General features: G+C 41.3%; 1 protein-coding gene across 4 annotated transcripts in view; it reads left to right on the top strand.

The window, feature by feature from the left end:
• The window catches only part of SLC4A10 (solute carrier family 4 member 10), a 247848-nt gene that overhangs the window by 117131 nt on the left and 113344 nt on the right, over positions 1-17373 (top strand). For all 4 annotated transcript variants that reach the window (XM_030580419.1, XM_030580417.1, XM_030580416.1 and 1 more), the window contains exon 3: positions 7665-7811. In XM_030580419.1, the coding sequence (XP_030436279.1) occupies positions 7665-7811 (147 nt within the window). The remainder of the gene's footprint in view (positions 1-7664; positions 7812-17373) is intronic.

Genomic DNA, 17373 nt, shown 5'->3' with positions numbered 1-17373 from the left:
ACTATTGAAGACTTTGTTTAAAAAAGTCCTAGGTCAGATGGGACTGTAGCCTGCAATCATTTGATATGTAGAACTCTCATTTAATTTAATAGAGTTTCTAAATGAAAATGGATGTCAGGATATAGGGGCAATATTATCTACTTGCCCATGTACTGGTGTCACTTGTAGTTTCATACATTGTCACTGAATTAATTGGACTGGCTGGTGCGGTAATTACTTAGGTTACTTCAGACTTTTAACTCTATACTCTTGGTGAGAAAAATGTTGTAAGTATACATATTTGTGTGCTTTGTTTAACTAATGTGTTGTAATCACTTGTCTGCTATTAGATTTGCAGTTTATACAAGAATGTAAGAATAACGTATAAACTCTGTGAACTGTTCATAATAGCATCCTTAACTTGATATGACTGTTCAAAAAAGTCCAAGCAAACAAATCAAAGTAAATAAACATGAGTGTCATTTAGTTTGTAGCTTAAACCTACATAACACAAGAAATTCAAAATTAAAGATAACGGGCCAAATTTGGGATTACAACAGTGTAAACTGATTATTTGTAGCAATCTTGTATATTACCATAGTACACACAGGCCCTGATTAGCAATCGTGAGGACATTGTGCAAGGTGCTATACACACACAAGTGAGAGAGGAATTAGATCTGGCTCCCCTATGTCCAGACACAATGGGACACAGCTGGGGAATGTTTTCGTGGCATCATAATGCTAATGAAATCAATGGAAAAACACACAATGAGAGCTGGATTTGGCTCTTAAAGAATATTGAAATAGGTCCTGAACAATTGATTATTATTCCTTAAGGGCCAAATCCAGGTCCCATTGAGTGTTTTGTCATTGACTTCAATAAATCTAGGATTAGGCCCTATGTTCCTTTTTCTTTAAACTTTTGCCAATTTCAGCCATATGTTTTATGTTGCTTCTAATAAATGTAGTTATTATTACCTTTGGCTAAAAATATGAAATTTTACAGTCTTGAACTTGCCTGGTGAAATCCTGCTCTTATTGACATCAATGAGAGTTTTGTCATTGACTTCAGTAGGGCCAAGATTTCAGCCATAGTCTGTACTTGTAGCACATTGGCTGTGATTCAAATAGTTGCTTTTGTGTGGACCTTTAAACTGGCATGGAGGGGAGGGGGGGCTTGTTAACTCTTGGGACTTGACACTGCATGTATGGAAGATTGGGCCATAGGCCATAGTCCTGCATTGAGCCTCTCTGGAAATAGGTCTTTGCAATAATAATAATAATAGAAACACTGGCAGCAACTTAGTGATGCAACAGTTATAACATCAATAGGAGGTCATGCAGTTGCATGACCAGGAATTGTACATGTTTATTATGGACAGGGATAATTTAAATTTTTGAAACCTTCATCAGATTGTATCAATGGATCCAGCTACTTCTTTCATCATTACTGGTTTCTGGGATTCTTCCTTCCTTTGAGTATGTGTTTCAGATTATTTTTCTCATGATGGGCCAACTTGTACTTTTTTCTAAGCTAAATGTCATTTATTGTTTTCTGTCCTGATCTGTAGTTTTTATAGGTCCATTTGTATTCTCAACTTGCAAATGACGTGAATGTGTTGTTTATTCCCTCTTCCAGATCATTAATGAAGATGTTAAATAAGACTCGCTCTAACATGAGTCCCTGCAGTACCCCACTAGACCTCCCACAACTCAGAACACTGGCATTATCATTTAAATTTGTTTACAGTACTTTTTATATAGTTTTCAGTTCACATGAGAGGGCTTTTATCCTAACAGATTTAAATGAACTTTCAATTAAGATTTCATTTGTCAGTTTATCAAATTCTTTATTAAAATCCACATACATTACAGCCACTAGAATTTTACCATATCTACTCTAATTCTGTCTTGAAAAACAATCAAGTTTGATTGGGCAAGATTCTCTTTTTATGAGTCCAAGCTGCTTACTGCGCTTGAATCCATTAACCTCAAAGGTCTTGAGTCTACCACTATCTTACGCTGAGTAATGAGTACGTCACTTTGCAAGTAGAACTATTGATCAATTGAGGATTTGAATTTTTTGGTTAGTTTATTTGTGTGTGTGTGTGTGTGTGTGTGTGTGTGTGTGTGTGTGCGCGCGTGTCTTTTCTGTGACTGGGTGAGTTCAGAGAATTCAAGAGAAAACGAAACTGAAGAAATTAATTTGCATTTAATTCGGATACTTGTGAGGTTCATGGTCATTTTTGACTCTTGGATCTAAATTCCAAGGTCTGGAGTTCAGCTCCTGTAAAAATTCTCTCATATGGAAAAAAATCTTCCAGAGTGGCCCAGCAGGATGGGTGTAGTTCCCTTGCCTATGGACAGCAAGAAATCATCCACCAGAGCAACACATGCTGACTTTTTCCCATGCTCTGGACTGAAGCCTGACTGATAGGGATCCAGGATACCAGCAACTGACAGGTGTAATTATATAAATATATATATATTACTAATTTCTCAGTTAACTTACAGTTGCTTGAAAGATCTCTTTCACTGAGAAATGTTAGCAGTAATGGCTGCTTCACTTGTCCTGTTCATTCTCCCGTCTGTCTTTCAGTGTCTGCTCATCACCTTTTAGTATCCTTTCATTTTCCTCCCAAATTATCTCTTTCTGGCCTGTAATTTTACTCCTTCAGGCCTCCTTAATTCTTCCTTCATGGATGTTTCACTTATTTTTTTCCATTCCTTCAGTCTTCTGTAGCAAATTGTTACTTCTTCTTGTCTCTGCAAACTTCCCCTGTGGATTTCCTGATTCCCCATATTTGCTTAGGATCCCACTATTGGAATCTCCCATAGATTCCCTTCTACACTCACTGAAATTTATCCATGGTGTAACTCCATTGCCCTTTGTGACACAGTCATTGGTGCCAGCTGGCAAACAGTTCAATATTCTGTGTCAGCCTCTCCTATCAGGCTTGACAAACTCACTAAACCCAACATGCTGCTTTCACAGTGCTTATCAAAAAAGTCTTCTGTAAGGTATGAAATGAAAGCCCATGACACAGTGGTCATCAACATTGTTGTGAATAATATGTACTGACACGTATGACAGACCCAGGCCAGTGGGGTGCAGGAGTCTGATAGAGGGCAAATATACTGGTCACTGGATGAGTAGTTTTCTGTTCCCTGAGTGACCAGAGCAGGGACTGCACTAGAGTAATCAGGAACCTGCTAGAACCAATTAAGGCAGACAGGCTGATTAGAACACCTGCAGGCTAATCAGGGCACCTGGATTTAAAAAGGAACTCACTCCAGTCAGGCGAGGGGGAGCCAGAGGAGAGGAAGTGTGTGTGAGGAGCTGGGAGCAAGAGGCACAAGGAGCTGAGAGTGAGAAGGTGTGCTGCTGGAGGACTAAGGAGTACAAGCGTTATCAGACACCAGGAGGAAGATCCTGTGGTGAGGATAAAGAAGGTGTTTGGAGGAAGCCATGGGGCAGTAGCCCAGGGAGGTGTAGCTGTCATGCAGCTGCTACAGGAGGTACTATAGACAGCTGCAATCCACAGGGCCCTGGGCTGGAACCTGGAGTAGAGAGCGGGCCTGGGTTTCCCCCCAAACCTCTCAGCTCCTGATCAGACACAGGAAGATTTGACCCAGACTGTGGGGAAGATCAGTGAGGTGAGCAAAATCTGCCAATAAGCGTAGGACCCACCAAGGTAGACGGGCAACTTTGTCACACACTGTATAAGGGATTGTGGAATATCTTGACTTTAGTAAGGCTTTTGATACTTCTCACATGACTTTCTCATAAACAAGCTAGAGAAATACAACCTAGGTGGAGCTACTATAAGGTGGGTGTATAACTGGATGGAAAAACATTCCCAGAGAGTAGTTATTAGTGGTTCACAGTCAAGCTGGAAGAACATATTGAATGGGGTCCCACAGGGATAAGTTCTGGGTCTGGTTTTGTTCAATATCTTCACCAATTATTTAGATAATGGCCTAGTGAGTACACTTATAAAATGTGCAGGTGATACCAAGCTGGGAGGGGTTGCAAGTGTTTAGGAGGTTAGGATTAAAGTTCAAAATGGTCTGGACAATCTGGAGAAATGCTCTGAAGTAAATTGCATTTGTCCTTATTGAATTTCATCCTAAGTACTTCACTTGGGAAAGAACAATCAGTTGCACACATACAAAGTGGAAATGACTGGCTAGCAAGGAGTACAATAGAAAGGGCTCTGGGGGTCATAGCAGATCACAAGCTAAGTATCAGTCAACAGTGCAACACTGTTGCGCAAAAAAAAATCAAACATGATTTTGGGATGCATTAACAGGAATGTTGTAAGCAAGACACGAGAAGTAATTCCTCTGCTCTACTCTGCACTGATTAGGACTCAGCTAGAGTATTGTGTGCAGTTCTGGGTACCATGTTTCAGGAAAGATGTGGACAAATTGGAGAAAGTCCAGAAAAGAGCAACAAAAACGATTAAAGGTCGAGAAAACATAATCTATGAGGGAAGATTGAAAAAGATGGGTTTGTTTAGTCTGGAGAAGAGAAGACTGAGAGAGGACATAATGGTTTTCAAGTACATAAAAGGTGGTTACAAGGAGGAGAGAGAAAGATTGTTTGCCTTAACCTCTGAGGATAGGACAAGAAGCAGTGGGTTTAAATTACAGCAAAGGCAGTTTAGGTTGCAAATTAGGAAAAACTTCCTAATAGTCAGGTGGTTAAGCACTGGAATAAATTGCCTAGGGGAGGTTGTGGCCTCTCCATCGTTGGAGATTTTTAAGAGCAAGTTAGACACACACCTGTCAGAGATGGTCTAGATAATGCATAGTCCTCTCTTGAGTGCAGGGAGCTGGAATAGACGACATTTCAAGGTCCCCTCCAGTCCTACAGTTCTATGATTTTATGTTGAAATTATGTTTTAAAGTCTGTAACAAGGCCAAGTGGACAGAAAGGTTTTCTGCCAGACAAAAGCATGTGTATTTACCCATCCCTCTGTCTCTCATGTAAATTAAGCATTATAAAGCCAGCACAATGGAAACTTCATTTGCATGTGAAGTCAACAGGAAAACAGATTGATGGGTGGTGGGGCGGGGATGTGAAACCAACATGGGGGGAGCATACCAGAGAACAAGCAGTGAGGGAGGCTTCAAAAAGGGCACTTCAAAAGTTTACTGGACTATAAGAGAAAGGAAAAAAGGACCTCTTTGCTTCCTCAGTGAAGGATAAGAAAAAGGACAGTGAATTTATGAAATTTGGGTATTGGCCATGTGAGTGATGCTGGGAGATTTCTTTAGGTGAGAAATTACATTGGAAAAGGATTTTAGCTTGTTAGAGTTAAGTTTAGTCTCTAAGAAGTGTCTTTGGAGACAGCTTGCCTGGCCATTTTCTGTGAGCTGCTAGTGACAGGCACTGGATTCTATAGAAGGACTTGGGGATTGGTATATCTGACGCTAGCCTGCACAAGAGACGGCGAGGTCTGTGGAGACCTGGAAGTCAATATTTGTCTGTGGCTAGAACCTGTTGGCTGAGCTATGGCAAGCATCAGGCAAGACTGCTTCATGCCAAGGGCAGGTGGTGGTGGTGAGGTGTCTCACAGCCCTGAGTACCACTGGGGAATATCACCACCTTAAATCAAATGTGAATGTGGTCCATTGTTGTGTTTTCTTGTTATTCCCCTCAGTTTGTCCGTTTCCTAATTCCTTTTTACATGCAAATGGATTATTCTCTATATAAAGCGGATACCTGGGTAGTTCAGCCATTTGGAGTTTTGCTGTTGATTTGCCAACATATTTAGTAGAGATGAGCCTGGATTCAAACCCCAGATACTAAATCTTCAAAATAAAGTGAAGTGTGAAGCTGCATTTGAATCCTAACTTCACAGATCAAGCCCCTCTCTTAACTGGCACAAAACTAGAATAAGCCTGTCCACCCCTTTCACAAAGCAGCAGGAATTGATTAAATTACTAAATCAAAATAAGTAATTTTTCTGAGCCTGTGGAAGTGATTAAAATCTTTGAGAAGGCAGCCCCTTTTCTTCCACAAGTAGTTCTGTATTGTACCTACCAAGGAAATATTCAGAAATACGTTATTGCTGTTGTTCTTCATAGAAAATTCTCTTTCTGGCAACATTTTTATTTATTTCATACATTATTGATTGCACTGGGTTTGGGATAATGTAAAAGCACCAGTTCTCTGTAAATCATTTTCTGTGAGTAAAACCTAATATTAAACAAGAAGCAAAGAAAAAGCTCAAATAAATACTCATCTTCAGGTCATAACTGTTCTTCAGAAAATCTCATTAATATGAAAGGACATTTTTCCTAAATCATTGACAATGCCTTCCAAATTCTCCTCTAAATGTATTTATATAAGAGAGTAAATTGAAGACATAAACCCATGTTTTAATATTGCATCAGAAGGTTTTTCTCCAGCTTGTTTTTTCCTGCTTCTGTAGAGAATTCCTGTCAGCCTTGAATTTCTTTCATGTACTGTGACAAATGATGCCTTGCTGTGTTTTCTGCCCCTAGTCTCCATGGGATTACAGATCACGTGTTACAGCAGCTTAAGGTACTTGACCTTTTCATATGATTGACACAGCTAAGTGATTGCAGCAAAGCAGAATTATTCACTAGGTATGTTATGTTCATTTCCAGGGGAAAAGAAAACACATTTGGTGCGAACAATCTGAGAAATACATATTTCTCAGAAAAAACCATAGCTTTCTAGGTATCCCAGTCATATGATATAACAGAATAATAGCACAATAAATCTTTTGAAAGATGGCAGTGTATCACTTGTATCATGAAATGGGACAAACATAAGAAAGGAATCTGTCATGACTTACTATGTGCTCTAGCTTCCTAAATTCATGTACCAGAATATTTCCTGTTAAGTGAATTCAGGAGGCTCAAGTGTGTAATAAGAGTTGACAGATTTCTTTCCCATATGTGTCCCATTTCGTGATTCATAAAACCATAGAACAAGAAGGAACCTTGAGAGGTCATCTAGTCCAGTCCCCTGCACTCAAGGCAGGACTAAGTATTATCTAGACCATCCCTGACAGGTGATACAATGCTACATTATTTATCTTTGAAATGATTTACCATGCTATTATTCTATTGTGTCATATAAATGAGATGTGTGAATCTGTTGGGCTTGATCAGCAAAATTGGATTCCACAGACTCAGCAGCCAAGGACTATAGGTGTAGTGGTTAGATGGACCATGTTCATTTTTAAAAATGAAATATCAGTAGAAATAAAACCAGCCTAAGCTACCCATTAATTATATGTAAATAGGGCACACAAAGTATGTTATGGAAGTGCAGGTATTTTGTGTCCTGTCACAATTTTTTTGGTGAAATTTCCATTAACTTCACAGAGAGTTCTGCATATGGACGGTTGGCCGCATTTGGTGCATACATGGCTTCAACTTGAATAAAACTCCAGCCCAAATTTAATTTCATTAAGGATCTAATTCCAGAAGATCCATCTATCTTTCTAATGTTAATTTACAATATACTCCAAATTTATCTTTCTCTCTCTATAAATCTCTAGGGGATCTGTTGTTGTAGCATCGGAAATTCAATACTGGGATTTTCTCCTGTACCAATAAATTGCGTATCAGTAATGCTTCAGTATAATGATAGGTCATTGTATCTTGCCATGTGCACTTTAACAGTAACTTTCTTTGTAGGTCACCGAACATTGTTCATTGGAGTTCATGTACCACTGGGTGGAAGAAAAAGTCACCGACGTCATAGACACCGTGGACACAAACACAGAAAGAGAGACAGGGAACGAGATTCAGGATTAGAGGATGGGAGAGAGTCACCTCCTTTTGGTAAGGTTTATTTCTTCTTGCTGGATCTTTTAACAATAAACATCTATATGACAATGCATACTTATTCTCTTATATTTTAGTCAGTATTGATAATAGGGCTTTGGGGTTGCAAGCCAGAGCCGTTCAGGTCTGTTCTAAAAATCTTTTGACATTTCCTCCTATTGTGTTTAAGTTTAGGGGATGAATAAATGAAAATACTTATTATTAGTAGTGTTGTAGCATTCTAGAGCATTTATTTGGTGATAGGCACTTTATAAAGATGGATGGAAACTATTGGTGCTGGGAAATTGGCTTCTCTAAAATGTAGCAAGACCTGATAATGTAGTGCTAATATTGAAATAGAGGTCTGCTCCTGAACTGTTGTGAATTTATACCAGCTTAAGATCTGATCCAGAGTCTATATCTTTCCTCTGTCCTTACATGACATTGTAAAGTGTAAATGTATTGTGACATCGGTCATATTGTGAGATCAGCCTTGGTGTCTAGCCAGGGCCAGTGCAAGGATGTTTCGCGCCCTAGGCGAAACTTCCACCTTGTGCCACTGTCCCGCCCTGAGGCATCCCCCCGCGGCAGCTCCCCACATTGCCCTGAGGCCCCCCCCACATCAGCTCCCCCTCCGGGGAGCCGTGCAGCACCTCCTCACCCCAGCTCACCTCTGCTCCACGTCCTCCCCGAACACACTGCCCCCGCTCTAATTCTCCACCCTTCCAGGGTTGCAGCGCCAAACAGCTGATTGGCACTGCAAGCCTGGGAAGTAGAAGAAGTGGAGCAGCGACCGCGCGCTCAGGGAGGAACTGCTGTAAAAAAAAAAAATTGGGGGCACCACTTTTTGGCGCCCCCAAATCTTGGCGCCGTAGGCAACCACATAGTTCGCCTTAATGGTAGCACCAGCCCTGTGTCTAGCTAAGGATCATGCCCTGTTTTTTGTGGTGAGGGGGCAGGAACAAGAGTGATTGCAAGGGGGAATACAGGCATTTATGTGGGGAAATGTGATATTTATCAAATATTTCTAGTATGAAAGGATCTCATCCACCCTCCAACACCAAATGTATTGACAAGGGGAAGAAAAGTGGGTACTCCTATATGTGTGTTTTGACATGTGCCCTCATGCATACATCTGGATGACAGCTAACTGTGGACTTGGGGGAGAGGAAAAAGCTAGCAAAACAAACTGCTCAAACTATATGGAAAGCATATCACAGTGTAGCACAAAAGAATATTTTTAGTTCATTGGGGAAATGTAAGTGCCAGTGTAATTTTAGGTTGCAAAGCAGTTATTACAAGATCCTTTATTTTATACTGAATTTTAAATTATCTGTGTGGAAAGCTTTGAAGCAGTGTATTACAAGTGGTGAAGCTCTAAATCTGTATAAAAGAACTTGATTTATTCAAATCTTTCATAGTAAAATATACCAGGAATGAAAAAGCGGGAAGCTAAGAGTGTGTTTCTCAAATTCAGTTGGAATATAGAGGATTAAGAATGTCTTGAAGAATTAATATTGATGAAGAAAAATGGCTGAGCTGACTCAGTTTGGAATGTAGTTCAGTTACTACAAGAGCATATAGTATATATAGATACACCTAAAATGGATTGTATATTTCAAATCTACAAAAAGCATGGATTATTAATACAAATGTGTTTGCTTTTTACCGTGATTAATATTTTAAGGCATAGTAAGAGAAATATTTTTTCAAACAACCTTTCTTTAAAAAAATAGAGTTCAAAGTTGTTTAAAATGTTTTAAAGAACTTCTGCATATATAATGTTGTATATTTTTAATAGAGAAACAGTGAAAACTTATGTAAACTAAGGGGCCAGATTTTCAAAAGTGGACAGGACCCAACAGCTCCCAGTCAGTCTCCTAATTTCATTTAGGTGTATTAATGGGAACTAGCTCTGCTGAAAACTTTGCCCTGGTCCTTCCACCCCAAGATATCTAACTTCGTGTCCTTTCCTTTATCACAAGTAAAAAAATGAGTTTTAGTTTCAGCCTTTCACCCTTTGATGTGCACATCACAAAACACCACTCTTTGGCACAATTCAGCATAAGTGACAGTGAGTCTCTGTTCTGCAGAGGCAAAAGAGTGGACTAGCAATCCAGAGTAGGCATATTACATGTGGCTACTTTTCTCCTGATGCCCAAGGCATCGGTGTCAAACCTCTGATTTTAGGGGAAATTCTCTTACACGAAAGTCACTCTCCGAATTGCAAGTGGTGTTGTCTAGATTACTTAGTAAGAGAGGGGCTCATTTCTGTCATGATGTGCTGTACATTGTGCTATATAACTGCAACATGCACTCCCTCGGAGGCCCCAGCAGGAGCTCTGGCTGAGCCAGCTCTCCTCCATTCTAAGCAATGTTGTGAACGTTTTATCACCTATTCCAGTAATAGCTGTTTTAATTTTCTACCTTCCACAAGCTCTTTTTTTTAATTAATAAAGAAAAACTTTCCATATTTCTTCCTGGTGAGAAAAAGTAGGGAGGACTTCCTAGTACTGTGCAATTATGGAGGATGGAGATAAAACCAGAGCAAAAAGTGATAATAGGACAAATCCTCATAAGTCATGTGCTCCAGCCCCCTAATAATTTTTGTTGTCCTCCACTGGACTCTTTCCAATTTTTCCACATCCTTCTTTTAGTGTGGGGCCCAAAACTGGACACAGTACACCAGATGAGGCCTCACCAATGTCGAATAGAGGGGAATGATCATGTCCCTCGATCTGCTGGCAGTGCCTCTACTTATACATCCCAAAATGCCGTTAGCCTTCTTGGCAACAAGGGCACACTGTTGACTCATATCCAGCTTCTCATCCACTGTAACCCCTAGGTCCTTTTCTGTAGATCTAGCCACAGGACTAGATGACCTTCTGAGGTTCCTTCCAACCCTGATATTTTATGATTCTAAATAAATCAAAGAATGGAAAAGGATAATTTTCAGTCTGCAATGAATTACAACACAAAAGAATATATTTTCATGCAGCCTATTTGTTAAAAAATTATCATTGTGCTTCACAGACAATTAAAACCTATATGTGAAATTGCAAAAAATCCTATGTACTATTGGTTATAGTCATATACACAGCATGAGTGGGGGAGAAGGGGAAGCTTCAGATTCAGAAGTTTGAAACTTTGCTATATTTATATATTTTTTTCATTAAGTCCCTAACTTTTAACTTAAGTTTTGACAAAAAGTAATACCATACATGTAGAGAAAATGTCTATGTGAGAAATTAATAGACATATGCTAAATACATTCATCATGTGCCTATGCAATTGATCACATGCCTATATCCACATCACCTGCCAAAAATCTATCCTACAAATCCTGGGGTTCCCTGCATGACCACATTTTGAGACCTATTGTTTCTTGTGACCTCAACAAAGCAACAGCGTGGCTGAGGAATCCAAGAATTTACACATTAAATATGTTACTCTGTAGTGTGATGTGTGCTTGTGCATTGTGACTCAAAGTTTAGCGGTGCGGTAGAAACTGCACATCTAATCTCTTATGTGACATCAAGGGTAGATTGATACCGAGACTTGATGGATGCAAGTGCACTGAATCCAGCTTCATACAAATACAAACAGAACCCTGAATTTCAAGGCATGTTTTGAGAGTGCAGGATATTCCTTCTTGACAATGAACCAGAACTCTCGGGAAGAAAGTTGGGCATATATTTCTGTCAAGAATCAATTTCAGGAATTTCACTGAGCTGTTCAATGTCAGCTGTTGGCAAATCCATAGCATAAGGCTTGCACTGAAAGGGGTTTGCATCCCACTCTACTTTGCCACCTCCAAGTTGGGGGGGAAAGGATGCACACTGTTCCTCCAGCCAGCTGAGATGCTCAGCTATTACCTGTATGGGAGGCTGGATAATTTCATTTTCAGCCAGGAACTTGCAAAGCTTTGGGAAGGATTCATAGACTTTAAAGTCAAAGGGATCATTGTGATCATCTAGTCTGACCTCCTGCACATTCATAGTTTGTCCTCAATGGATTTTTCTTCCAGAGAACAATTTTCTTCATGAATCCTGTGATTTGATCACTCAGGTGAAGGCTATGGGTGTACTTTCCCTGCAGACCTGAATTCTGTTCATTCCGTTTCCTAAATATATCTGTGACAGAGGCAAGAAGGCACATCCTCCTTTGATCACACAGAAAACCAGCAAATGCATTCGTTTTGCAGTCCATTGCATAGGCATGTAGCTCAGCTCTCAGTTTAAATAATAGTCCCAGTATTTTTCCTCTTGAGATCCAATGAGCTTCAGTGTCGAAGAACAATACATCATGATCTCACCCCTTTTCTTCACATGATTTTGCAAACAGACTGAGGCTGAATCTCAATGTAGTTCACAATAGAAGATACTTGCTGCAAAAATTCTCCTAGCTCTGGACCCAGTGCTTTAGATGCTAGTTGTTCTCTGTGATTCATGCAGTGAGTCCACACATCAGATGGAGCAACTTTCTTTATCAAGGTATGCAGACCTGCTTTGTGGTCTGCCGTAGATGGAGCTCCATCATGCAGAAGCCCACCATGAAATCATCTGGTAGATTTTTGTCTTGCATGTAGTGCATCAAACATTTCTTGTGCCATATTGTGTCTAGGAAGAGGGAGACAGAACAGAATGTCTTCAAGAAGTGCACCTTCCCATGTGCAATTAACAAAAGTCAAGAAAGGTACATCACAGCTTTCAACGCTCACATCCACTTGAAGAGCAAAAGCATCTATGTTTTTCAGATGTTCCACTAGTGTGTTTTCCTGATCTGCAGCTGTGTGACATAGCAGGCATTGTGGCCTTTCTTCATTTCCGACCAAAACACTAATAAAGCCATAACCAAAGAAAGCCTTGTCATATTTATGAGCATGTTTCCTGGAGTCTTGTTTTTCGTTTATAACTGCATCACTAGACTCACTGCTGGAGGTTAAAGATGATACTTTGTGTAAAAATGATTCCATGGTGCAAGGTCGTGCTGTGTGGAGGCTGCCATTTTGTAGATTAAAATGGTGGCTTCCTGGCATGGAGTTTGTAGAGCAGGTCCAAAGAGGTTCAGGGGCAGATGGCATCATCTCCCAGGGTGAATGTGGTCTGTTAGACCCATGTCCCCATCTGTTGAAATAGGGTCGTAACCCACAGTTTGGGAACCTGTGCAGTAAGCTATTGCCACAAGATTTGTTTTAAGTCTTTTGAGCAGTTTCTTTTTAGCAGCTGCATTTTAAAAAAATCAATCTGACACACAAACATTTCTTCCTTCTCCTACTAAATATGGAATCTTCCCCACAAATGACCCTTCCCAAAGCCCAGGCCAGGCAAGATTCATGCTTGGGTCAGAGATAGTTTTCCCATCTGTAAAAATGCCATGACTTTAAAGTCCAATATTTCATTTCCCTGAAGGGCTAAAAACTCAGGATCTTTTGTATCATTAGGTTTAGTTTCCTAGGCTGACAATGGGTTCCAAAACTCTCTTCTAGCCCCAGAAGATGCTGAGATATCTGACTTTAAAGTGGTCCTGATTTTTAACTCTAGAAAAGCACTTTAACTAGTTTTTAAGTGTTTATTTTTAATTTTGCCTTTCTTCTGAATCTGTTAGAACTGGACTTTTGGTTGGATTGTCAATGGTTTTTAGGTGCCTAATGATACAGGTAGGCATCTAGTGGATTTTGAAAAGTCTCTCAGTGCCTAACCTACTGATGCACTTTCAGCCCCTCCTCCCCACCCCCACTAGGCTCCTGTCTGTCTCTTTAGGCAGCTTTGAAAATCTGGCCTTGGGTACTTAAAGCACCTGGGGCTATACAGGGAGAGAGAGAAGAAATAGTCCCAGTGCATATTTTTATATCTTGAAAACATTACTAATACATTTTCTTTGTAACATATCTGTCATATAGATAATTATGGTGAAATGTATCATAAGAGTCTTTTTGGTGTTAATTTTGGATGATCTGTATAACTCATTCTTTACTTCACCACTCATGAGTAATGTGACCATCAAAACCTCATGCCGATAAAATCACCTCATACCCTAGGTACATGTGTGTGCTAATATTTCCAAAAAATAAAATAAAAACACAGCTGAGTTGCATAAAGTAGTCTCAAAATTCATCAGCAACTCTTCATGAATAAGAATGAGTGAGTGCTGACATAACAATATCAACTGGCAGCACAAAGAATATTAAGAAGGATTACGTAAAGTTAGAATAGGCAAAGATCACTTTGGGACTTCACTGTGGTAGATAATCCCCTGTGTTGTGAATGGTGCATTCATGCCACCACAGAGGAATTGCAGGAGACACAGTGTCTCCCAGAGCAACTAGGGCGTGGAGGGAGGTGGGACTATTGTTGAGACACTCTAACGAATATGATTAGTGCTGCAGAGCCCTTGGGCTCCAGGACCACAATGTCACAATGGTACCCGAGTGAGGTGTAAGAGGAGGAGAACACTCCAATGCCCTTTCCCTCTTCTGCATGTCTATTCAGTCACTGGGCACATTCTGGCCCATAAGAGTAAACCTGCAATTTACGGGGCAATTTCACCTGTGCTCTCCTAACTTCTGACCAGGAGCAGCTCTATGTTTTTTGCCACCTCGAGCACGGCAGTCAGGCGGCCTTCAGGCGGTCCACTGGTCATGTGGATTCGGCAACGTTTCTGCGGGTGATCTGGTCCCGCACCTTCGTACCCACTGCCGAATTACCGCCGAAGCCTAACGGCGACCGGTACGCCGTCCCCCGCGGCTTGCCGCCCCATGCTCATGCTTGCTGCGGAGCCGCCCCTGCTTCTGAATTAAATAAGCACTGAGAGATGGTCAGCACTCTGGCCCGCACCAGTTTTCTTTAAAAGCATCCCTTCTTAACAGATGGGTGGAGGCAGGGGGTAGGGGGAGCTGTATTCGGTGGAATGGAATGAAAGGGAGTGTTCAATTAGCAGCTGCAAGAAGAAAGATCTAGAAAAATAGGTTTTGTGAGATTGAATGATAAAACACAGTGCTCTGAAGTATGTCAGAAAAATAAATGAGGACTTTTGTCATGAGAACAAATTAGCAAATGTTTTGAAGCAATCTGGTATGAAAGGAGGAATTATTAAAGTCTAAGATGCAAAAGGTGAATGATGGAGACATTGGAACAACTGAAAGTCTTAACTACTCAGAGAGAAGCAGAACACTTCAATCTGCTCAACAACTAAACCAAACACAAGACAAGGCAGCATTATTCTAATCTGAATATGCAAATATAATTTATGTATTTCTTTTCAGCTGTGAAGCTGATTACTCACCCTAAAGAAATTCTATTAACACATATATTCATCTTAACATACATACAAAATATTTCTCTTTTGTTTAAGCTCTATGGTCGGAAGTGAACAAGCTCTCTACTCCCTGTGTTGGGGGAAAAGTGAAAAGAGCTCCTGTAGAGCAGTGGGGACCTAGTTGAAGAAAATTGTTGATGCCCGTGATGCAGTGGAGCTGGGGATGAGGGGTTTGGGATGTGGAAGGGGCCCAGGGCTGGGGCAGAGGGTTGGGATACAGGAGTGAGGGCTGTGGGGTGGGGCCAGGAATGAGGGCTTTGCAGTGCAGGGGGGGCCTCTTGGCTGGGACAGGCGGTTGGGGTGCAGGAGAGGGTCAGGGTTCTGGGCTGGGGTGCAGGCTCTGGGTGGGGCCAGGGATTAGGGGTTTGGGGTGCAGGAAGCGGTTCTGGGTTTGGGATGCTGTCATAAACAGATCATTAAGGGTTAATGTTTCTTGTACCTGTAAAGAGTTACAAGCAGGGAACTGGACACCTGACCAGAAGACCAATCAGAAGACAAGATACTTTTAAATTTGGGTGGAGGGAGCTTTTGTGTGTGTTCTTTGTCCGTTGTGTGTTCTTCTCTCGGAGGATCTGAGAGAGACCAGACATTACTACAGGCTCTCTAAGTTTCTTTTCAAATAGTAAGTAAAAACAGGCGGTTTAGGCTTTTTGATTGTTTTACTCTATTTGCAATTGTGGATCTGGCTGGTTAACTTTTATATGTGTAGCTGCTGGGAATATTTTGATTTGTATTGGTACTGGGGGGAAAGTCTCTTTCTGGTGTCTGTAAGCTATAGGACCCTGTAATATTTACATCTTGAAGTTACAGAGATAATTCTTTACTTTTTCCTTTCTTTTATTAAAAGGTTTCTTTTTAAAGAACTTGATTGATTTTTTTTTCTTGTCTCCCTTGTTTTATTCCAGGGGATTGGGATAACTCACCAGGAGGGGTGGGGGAGACGGGAGGGGGAGAGACAGAATCTCTCGCTGTTTTCCTTGAATCTGCTTGCCTCTTTGTGGAAGGGAAGGGAGATGCTTCTCTGTATGGTGATTTAGAGGTTGGCTCAGTATCTCTCAGGATAGCCCAGGGAGGGAAATTCTGAGAGGGGGAAGGTGAGGGGAATGGTTTATTTCTCCTTGTTTTAAGAACCCAAGGGATCTGGGTTCTTGGGGTCCCCAGGGAAGGTTGGGGAGGTCAGAGTGCCCCAAAACACTATATTTTTGGGTGGTGGCAGTGCTATCAGATCTAAGCTGGTAATTAAGCTTAGAGGATTCAGGTGCTAGTATCTCATTTTCTGAACTCTAAGGTTCAGATCTGAGAAGGAATGCTATGATAGATGCCCTCAGGGCTGGGGCAGGGGATTGGGGCACAGACTTACCTCCAGTGACTCCAAGTCATCAGTGCAGCCAGGGTGCAGAAGCAGGCTTCCTGCCTGTCCTGGCACCGCAGACCAGACTGTGCCCCAAAAGCAGCCAGCAGCAGGTCTGTCTCCTAGGCAGAGGTACGCAAGCACTGCACCACCCAGATGTCAACCAGTCGGAGTGCGGCACTTGTGCGTGGGGCAGGGCCAACATGCGGTGCCATGTGGCCCCTCTGCCTAGAAGCTGAACCCACTGTGGGGCGCAGCGCGGTGTAGAACAGGTAGGCACTAGCCTGCCTTAGCTGGGCAGCACCACCAATGGGCCTTTTAACATCCTGATCGGCGGTGCTGACCAGAGCCACTAGAGTCTCTGGGTGCTGAGCAAGGTGACCCAGTGCCTTACATGCCATGACCCAGTACTGGGTTGCGATCTGAACTTTGAAAAACACTGTTGTAGAGAGTGCTGTTGCATGAGCAGAAGGACAACAGACTCAATGTCTTTAAACTGAGACCACCTACTCAGAAATCCTTCACTTTATTAAGAACATAAGAACGGCCATATTAGGTTAGACAAATGGTCTGTCTACCCTAGTATTCTGTCTTCTAATAGTGGCCAATGCCGAGTGCCCCAGAGGGAATGATAATCATCAAGTGACCTGTCACCCATTCTCAGCTTCTGGCAATATTATATTTCCCCTGGTAACTCGGGCCTGTGCTCCACAATCCTTTCTCCCTCTCCTGTGCTCAGGCAGCTTTTCCAATTTGGAATTCTCTAGCTATGCATAAGGATTCTGAACTGCAATTTAAAATATTGATCTTTATTTTTCCATTTGCAAAATGTACTTTTCGTATATTTCTAGGCAGACACAGAAAACATAATACATCTTAATTAAGAGAGACAAGGTGAGTGAGGTAATATCT

This window comes from Gopherus evgoodei, chromosome 11, assembly GCF_007399415.2.
Source record: "Gopherus evgoodei ecotype Sinaloan lineage chromosome 11, rGopEvg1_v1.p, whole genome shotgun sequence".
Classification (NCBI taxonomy): Eukaryota; Metazoa; Chordata; order Testudines; family Testudinidae; genus Gopherus; species Gopherus evgoodei.
The sequence above is the reverse complement of the archived record's forward strand: the minus strand, read 5'-3'. Positions and strand labels throughout refer to the sequence as shown.